Below are 8681 nucleotides of genomic sequence, written 5' to 3' on the forward strand. Positions count from 1 at the left end.
TGGATCAGGAGTTGGACAGAATGGTCTCATAATGTATAGTTGTTATCTGAGGGCTTCAGTCCTTAGCTGTTGTGCTTCTACCTATCTGCCACTACTTGCAAAATCAAAATTTTAAGAGGGCCATTCTCTTCTATCTGGTTGTTGTTACCTCTATGATTTGCCAGAGTTGCATTTCTGTGCTATCCACTGACCATCATCAGAGTGTGATAAGGTCGACCTGTGGAAAACACTCACAAAAAGGGCATTCTGAGTAGTGCTCACTGCAGACTTCCCCGAGTTTTATATAAGTGAACGTGGTAACAGTGTGTAAAGTAGATGCAAAGCTCTGTCATGCTCAGTAAGACAATAACTAAGTCAACTTTCTCTCTCTTGTCTGCTTTCTCTTCTTTTCTCAGATGACCAGTTGGCAGTGAAGTTATCCTCCTTTCCTCTGACCACAGATTCCTCTTCTTCATCATCTTCCTCCTCTCCTCAGAGTTACCAGCCACCCCTGGCTCCACATCCCTACTTTTGGGGGCTTCACACCCGCTCTCTACCCAGTGAGGGCTCCCCCCTCTCCTGCTGCCCCTGCCAGCCCACCTCCTGCCCCATCTCCTTCACAGACCCCCAGTCCTCCCTCTCCCCTGACTTCCCCCACCCCTCCCTCTTCTCCCAGACAGGCCTGCACCTCCCCAACACCTCCACATCGCCCTCCAGTCAGACCCACCCTCCCCGCTCTATCATGGCCTCTCCCAAACTGGGCGTATCAGCCACCACTACCACTTCCTCATCCTCTTCCTCAGCCTCCCTCTGCCCCCCGCCCCACCCTGGTAGCCCCAGCCCTGTGCCCGAGGGCCCTCCCAGCCCTGTGACACCCTCCCCCAGCCCGGGTGCTACCTCTGCAGCCCCGCCCCGTGCCCACCTGAGCATTGCGGTGATCCTGGATGAGCTGCGAGTGCTGCAGCAGAGGCAGATCCACCAGATGCAGATGACGGAGGAGATCTGCAGGCAGGTGCTGCGGCTGGGCGGGGCCTCCTGTGGCCTGGAGGCGCCCCAGATCCTCCTGCCTCCTTTTCCCCAGCTCTCTCTGGAGGGCAGTGAGAGGGCCTCCAGTCCTCCCCAGCCTACACCCATCCAGCCTCCCAGCTCTGTAGCTCCTCTCCTGGCCTGCTTCTCCTCCCTGCTCCCTCCCCAGCCTGCCTCCAAGCCCTCCAAGCCCAGCCACCCCCTGTCCCATGTCCTGCGGCCACACAAGACCCAGATGGAGGGTGCAGGAGGGGCTACAGGGTCTTATCTTTACCCTGGGACCAGTGTCCGCCCTTCCTCCTCGTCTTCTTCCTCCTCTGCCTCCTCAGCCATCTCTACCATGGCCTCGTCCAACTACCCCCTGGCCCTCTCCCTGGCCTTGCCTACCCGTTACCTCCATGAGAAATCCCCCAACACCACCTCAGCCAGCGGCCACGGTGGCCTGTCCTTCCTCACCCCACCCCTGCCCACCACTGCCTCTATGGCACCCCCCTCCTTTCAGGAGCCCCACCTGTCTGTCTCCTCATCAGGGTCCTCGTCCTCCTCCCTGGGGCGTCTCCAGCATGCCTGTCGGTTCTGTGGGAAGCTGTTCAGCAGTGACTCATCCCTGCAAATCCACCTGCGCTCCCACACGGGCGAGAGACCCTACCAGTGCCCTGTCTGCCTCAGCCGCTTCACCACCCGCGGCAACCTCAAGGTGCATTTCCTCCGCCACCGCGAGCAGAACCCAGAGCTCTCGCTCTCCCTTCTCCCCCCTTCCCTGTTTGGGCCGGGCATGGGACCAGCGGGGGGGTCTGAGCCCCAGGGTCAGCCCATGAGCAGCATTGGACTGAGTATCAGTGCAGCACAGGCTCAGAGACGTCGTAAACGGCGGGCTGAGGATGACCCGTATGGAGACGGTATGGAGGTGGGAGGTGCCGGAGGGGGCTTCTCTCTTGGGGCATCCACCAGTGCTCCCCCCACCTCTCTCCCCCTTCCCCCCAGTGTGGACCTGGCCCTCATCTCCACTGCCCACTCCCTCCTGCGGCTCAACCAAGCTGCTGCTGCAGCCGCTGCTGCATCCATATCCTCAGCTGCTTCCTCACTCACATCCTCCTCTTCCTCCTCTGCGTCCTCCTCCCTCCTCTCTGTCCCATCCTCGTCCACCTCTGCCATCGCTGGGTTCTTCAAGGGGGCAAAGCAGCAACGCTTTGATGAGAACACGCCCCCTCACCCTCCCATGATGTCGCACTCTGCTTACTCCCAGTTGGCCCACCTCCCTAAACTCCTCTTCCCCTCTGGCTCCCCCCACCAACACCCTGCCCTGGGCCTGCTCCGCCCTCCACCCCCTGCCCAAGGCTCCTCCCACCTCTCCTCCACCCACTCTCAGCTCTCCTTCCCCTTCTCCCACTACCCCAAAGCCCACGCCTCCACCTCCTCCCCCTCCGCCTCTACCCCCACCTCAGACACCTCCAAGCTGCAGCGGCTGGTGGAGAAGCTGGAGAAGGAGCCTCCCACCTCCTCTCCCTGGGCCTCCTCCTCAGGGGAGACCTCCCACAGCAGCATGGCCTCTACTGGGTTGTTCAGTAGCGGCCTCATGGGCGCCAGCACCTCCAGCACTTATGTGATGGCAACCCCACCGTCCTCCACCCATGCCCCCACCTCTGTCTCCAACTTCACCAGGGAGATGGTGGCCGCTCTGGGCATGAGTGCAAATGGGGGCAGCGCCTTGGCAGGAGCCATGCTCCCAGGCCTTGGCATCATGAGCACTGGCTCCCTGGCCTCCAACCAGTGTGGGGTGTGTCTGCGTGTGCTGAGCTGCCCCAGGGCACTGCGTCTGCACCAGGCCACCCACCTGGGCGAGCGCCCCTTCCCCTGTAAACTGTGTGGACGCTCCTTCTCCACCAAGGGCAGCCTGCGGTCCCACCTGGCAACACACCGTGCCCGCCCGCCGAACTCTCGTGCCCAGAACTCTTGCCCGCTGTGCCAGCGCAAGTTCACAAATGCCCTGGTGCTGCAGCACCACATTCGCATGCACCTGGGAGGGCAGCTGCCACCGGAGGGCGGTGCAGAGTCTCTGTCAGAGGCCTCAGCAGAGTCTGACACTATCTCTGAGCTCCAGACCCATTCCCTGGCACTGTCACAGTCCCAGCCACAGTCCCAGCCACAGTCCAATGACACCCCCAAGGTCTCCACTGAGAGCTCCACTGCAGCCTCAGGCAGCCAGTCAAAGAGCTCAGCAGCATCCACACACTTTCAAACCCTAGTGGGAGGCTCTGCCCCAGTATCGGTCAGTGTGACATCACCAAAGTGTGTCTGGGAGCCTAACAGATCTCACTCCTCCAGCCCTGACCTGATCCCTCCCTCTGACCTCACCCCTGACTCCTTCCTAAACGCCACCTCACACACCCCTCCGCCCGGCAGCGCAGACCCCCCAGTCCTGTTTGTCAGTGTGCCTTCCCCACCCCCTCCTCTAGGAGATACAGGCTCCCCAGTCAACGATGACAACCATGCTGAACACCTTGATTCAACCATTAGTACCTTTGGCCCTGCTCCCACTTCCTCCAGTGTTACCAAAACCACCCCCTTGTCCAGTCTAATGATGTCAGACTGCCTTTTGGGTCAGCATGCCCTTCCTCTCAATGTCTTCCTCCCCGGCCCTAGATCAAACCTGGAGGATCTACTGAGCACACCAACCCTCTGTGCCCCGGTAGCACACCCAAGCCCAGCCCCCTCCTTTACCCCTGTACTTAGCCCAGAGCACCCCAAACCCCTCCCAGCACCCAAACCAGACTTAGAGCACCCCCCTAAACTCCAAACCCCCAAGCCCACAGAGGAATACAGGGTTGAAACCCCCCCACCTGCAGCACCAAAGCATGACCAAGCTCTTGTATCTGATACGGACCCGAGAATGGCACCACCATCAGAGAACACAGACACAAGCGATGCTGAGGCTAGGGAAGTTCCTCAGAAAGATGTACCCTACACCAGGATGAGTCAGGGGGCGTACCTCGGCTCCCATGGGAAGGAGGATGGGATGAGTGGTGCCAGTGACCAACTGGAAAGCACTTTTCCCATCAGTTTGGCTACCACTCTCCCCCCTCCCCTGTCTCGCCCTGAGAAGAAGACCTACAGCTGTGCCGAGTGTGGGAAAGAGTATGCCAGCCGCAGTGGACTGAAGGTGAGAGGATGAAAGTATTGATTGGTGTGTGGGTTGGTAGAGAACTTAGCCATCTCTTATGTTTATAGACTTCATGATAGCTGCTTTGAAGTGATTTATTAATCTGTGGAATTGTTAATTAGATGTCCAAAACATTGCAACCAATGAACCCAACATTACTACTAAAACTACTTTAATCTGTTTGTTAGGCATCAGGTTACATTTACCTGAAACATTCACTGATGACAAATCTCCTTCCAGACTGAGGGTAATCAGTCAAGCTAAATGTTTGTGATATAAATGTTATTTCCAGCCAGGGGGACTCAGAGGTTGGTCGGAGTGGCACTTAAACAATCTGTTATTTTCATATTCATCCACAGGGACACATGAAGCATCATGGAGGGGTTGTCAAGGCACCACGTCCCCCTGTACGGAGCGGTCGCTCGGCCTCTGAGCGACTTCCTGCTAACACACCGACAACGTCCTCCAACCCCCCGGCCACCAGAAGCAATGTGGGCTTCTGGAACCAGTACCAAGCCTTCCTCAACACCAGCAACGACTCGGCAGACGACCCGGCACAAGGCCCGGCCAGTGGTAGCCAAGGAGAGGATGGGGAGGTGCCCCGATTGGCTAAATCTCCCGTTAGATCCCAGCTGTCGAAAGAACCAACCACTGGAAGGGGTTCAGAAGATGGGTCTGACGAAGGGTCTACTCTAGAGTCAATGTAATTGGTGCTATCAATGGACATTCGCTGTACCTTTGAGTCAAACCGTAGGGACTTTTGTATTGTATTGCTTCCAAATTCAGTTGAGTAGTCTGTCGGGTTTGTTGTCTGTGAGTAAGTTGCTTAGTTAATTTGTGATAACTGTAAGTTGGCCACCCTGGCCTTTTCTTTTAAAAGAGGAGAAAGTTGAAGGATGCAAAAAACATGACATAACTACAGGATTGGAAGATTGAGGAGGTCAGAAGTCACTGTTAAGACAATAAGAGTTGGAGCTGGGCTCTAAAATGAGAGCTCTGTTAGGCAAAGAGCTCTACTCTAGATTTAGGGCTAATTTTCCTGAACAGTCTGACTCACTGTTTATGTGATAGATATCAACTCAGATATAGACATGTATTGGAAAAGGTAAGGTAGAGAGGATGTGATATTGTTCTCACATAAACAATTCCTTCATTCAAACATAAAAGGGAAAAGGAGGTGAAACAGAATGGTAAGGGTCACTAAACTAAACTTGACATGGTAGCTTCAACCCTGGCAGTCTATGGAGATGCAGTCTCTCATCCTACTACCGTATAAAACCTCATCTTTCATGTCATCTGGGTTTACTTTTGAACTTGTGAATACTCCAGACTCTTCTTCCAGCTGATTTACAGAGAAGCACAGAGGAGTGGGTGTTGTGGTGTGCCAGGTGGAGAAAGAAATGGACAGACAGTTTCCTGTGTGACCCATTTTCCTTTGGATCTTTTGAATAAGCTGATTGTCGTTTGGTCTCACAGTGATGTCCGTTCTCTGTAACTCGTTGTCTTTGGTTCATGTTGTATCTTTATAACAAAAAAACAAAAAATCAGAGGTCCATGTCTGATATTGTTGTGAGTTGTACTTTCAGTGTATTCCTGTGAAATAATAGGGATAAAAAAAGACAAAAAAGCTCTTCTTTTTTGTTGTTGTTGTTGACTGTGGCTGTTTTATTTGTTTTGGATCTCTATCGTGCCTGTTCTACATTCTCCTGTAGAGCTGTTTTATTTGTTTTGGATCTCTATCGTGCCTGTTCTACATTCTCCTGTAGAGCTGTTTTGATATTTGTTTATTTGTCACACACTGCTGTTAGTGACACCAAAACAATGGCACATGCACAAACATGCCAGATGCACACAGCTGTTTTGTGCATATCGTAAGTGTGCATTTGGCTATTTTTTTGTGCAAGTGGGTGTGTGTTTGTGTGTGTGAGCGCGCTACATATGTGTACGTATGTGCCTATGTGCGTGTGTGTTGGCACAGCAGTGTGTAGCCTCTAACTGCCTCGGCCTTGCCAGGTTTCCTCACACACAGGCGTCATTAATCCCTGCTCTCTTTCAACACAATTAAACTCCTGCCTTCCTCTGTGTCTGTCACATCAACCAAGAGGAAGAGGAATAGGGGGGGGGGGGAGACCAGCTGTCCCCACTTCAGACCCTAATCCCCTCAGCCATGATGACAACAAGAGCAGGGTGTGTGTGAGAAAGGTCAAAGGGGGGCTGATGGCTCAGACTGTGGTCACTGGTCATTGAGGGTTAAAAGGATTGCCAAGGTGTAAGCATCAATGAATTAACATTTAGGAGTGTGGGCACATACAGTAAGGTACTGAATATTATGTGGGTGTGCAGTCTTTGTGGATCTGTTTAGCTGATGCTCATTCATCTTACCACTCACAAAAGGGAAAATGTACACTACCGTTCAAAAGTTTTGGCTCAGTTAGAAATGACCTTGTTTTTGAAAGAAAAGCTAATGTTTTGTTCATTAAAATAACATCACATTTATCAGAAATACAGTGTAGACATTGGTAATGTTGTAAATGACTATTGTAGCTGGAAACGGATGATTTTTAATAGAATATCTACATAGGCGTACAGAGGCCCATTATCAGCAACCATCACTCCTGTGTTCCAATGGCACGTTGTGTTAGCTCATCCAAGTTTATCATTTTAAAAGGCTAACTGATCATTAGAAAACCCTTTTGCAATTATGTTAGCACAGCTGAAAACTGTTGTTGTGATTGAAGAAGCAATACAACTGGCCTTCTTTAGAATATGTGAGTATCTGGAGCATCAGCATTTGTGGGTTCGATTACAGGCTCAAAATGGCTAGAAACAAATAACTTTCTTCTGAAACTCGTCAAACTCTATTCTTGTTCTGAGAATTGAAGGCTATTCCATGCAAGACATTGCCAAGGAACTGAAGATCTCGTACAACGCTATGTACTACTCCCTTCACAGAACAGCGCAAGGGTCTCTAACCAGAATAGAAAGAGGAGTGGGAGGCCCCAGTGCACAACTGAGTAAGAGGACAAGTACATTAGAGTGTCTAGTTTGAGAAACAGACGCCTCACAAGTCCTCAACTGGCAGCTTCATTAAATAGTACCCGCAAAACACCAGTCTCACTTCAACAGTGAAGCGGTGACTCCGGGAGCTGGCCTTCTAGGCAGAGTTGCAAAGAAAAAGCCATATTTCAGACTGGCCAAATTGACACTCGTCAATATATGTTCATAAATAAACCTTTTTTTTATTCAGAAGCAAACTACCGTAGGTTGAAAATTACTTTGCATATGGAAGCATTTTTAGTGTCTTGAAATTTGTTGAAGGCATTTTTCCATTTAATGTTTTGACAAATAGCTAGTTAAAGAATCAATCAAAAGTCATAGAGGGAAAAACAGTGGCTTGTTGTCATGATGGAGGAACTGCACTCTGGATAGAGACGTTTGGCCAACTGCTGTTAGTTAAGGGTTTGTAAGTAAGCATTTCACGGTAAAGTCTACACTTGTTGTATTTGGCACATGTGACAAATAAAGTTTGATTTGATTTGAGCCCACAAAATGTTAAACCTGAAGTGAGTGGTCAAAATAACATAAAGGAGAATGTTGGCTTTATGCCAACTCAGCCATTATTAAGGCGACCCCGGAGCAATCTGGGTTATGTGCCTTCCTTAAACTCACATCGACAGACTAACCTTGTCAGCTTCATGAGTTGAAATAGCAACCTTCCAGACTACCTGCCGCCCATATAATCACCGCAATAAATACACTGAAGTTTAGAGGGGCAATATCCTATGCGACAATGTATGCACACATGACCTTCGTTTTGGATAAAAGCGTCTGCTAAATGGCAGATATTATTATTATTATGAAAATATAGGCAGAGAATATGCATTATGATGATTTAAAAAAAAATATACAACAACAAAAAAAATGGGTGATTATGATGATATGCATTAAGATGATTTAAACTGTTATAAAGCAATAGGCCCTCCTGTTAAAAGAGTTGAAATAATTTCCCAGGTCTAGGATGTCATACTGTCAGTTAAACTAGCCTCGAGACAGACTGTAGCGACTGGAGCACACCTACGAGGGTTCTGATGGTTAAAATGATTGCCAAGGTGTACGCATTAATGAATGAACATTTAAGAGTGTGAGCGCACACACAGATTAACCTTTGACATGTTTTATACTTAAGTCATTTAGCAGACGCTCTTATCCAGACTGACTTACAGTAAGTTCATTCACCCTAAGACTCCTAGGTGAGACGTCCACAGATCACAGTCGTAGTAAGGTACTGAAATTTCTGTGGGTGTGCTGTCTATCTGTGTGGATTTAGCTAGTGATCATTCATCTTACCACTTACAAAAAGGCATGGCTTTGCTGATAACAACTGTATTGAAGAAAAATGTACTTGCTACGACTGTGATATGTGGTTGTCTCACCCAGCTATCTTAAGATGAATGCACTAACTGTAAGTCGCTGTGGATAAGAGCGTCTGCTAAATGACTAAAATATAACATGTAAA

At 50.4% G+C, this 8681-nt stretch overlaps 1 protein-coding gene across 1 annotated transcript; it reads left to right on the forward strand.

Annotated features, from left to right (window-relative positions):
- The first annotated feature begins 403 nt into the window (after positions 1–403).
- LOC139387506 (spalt-like transcription factor 2) lies at positions 404–5739 on the forward strand. Its single transcript, XM_071133768.1, has 2 exons — positions 404–4165; positions 4525–5739. The coding sequence occupies exons 1-2, from the start codon at positions 722–724 to the stop codon at positions 4870–4872; spliced, it is 3792 nt and encodes a 1263-aa protein (XP_070989869.1). The 5' UTR covers positions 404–721; the 3' UTR covers positions 4873–5739.
- The last annotated feature ends 2942 nt before the right edge of the window (positions 5740–8681 follow it).

The sequence above is a fragment of the Oncorhynchus clarkii genome, chromosome 28 (assembly GCF_045791955.1).
Source record: "Oncorhynchus clarkii lewisi isolate Uvic-CL-2024 chromosome 28, UVic_Ocla_1.0, whole genome shotgun sequence".
NCBI classification, from domain to species: Eukaryota; Metazoa; Chordata; class Actinopteri; order Salmoniformes; family Salmonidae; genus Oncorhynchus; species Oncorhynchus clarkii.

Excerpts from the sequence above, each read along its gene's own strand:
- LOC139387506 (XM_071133768.1), top strand. The coding sequence starts at position 722 with ATGGCCTCTCCCAAACTGGGCGTATCAGCCACCACTACCACTTCCTCA. Across the intron at positions 4,166-4,524 it reads CCAGCCGCAGTGGACTGAAG|GGACACATGAAGCATCATGG; the intron begins GTGAGAGGATGA and ends ATTCATCCACAG.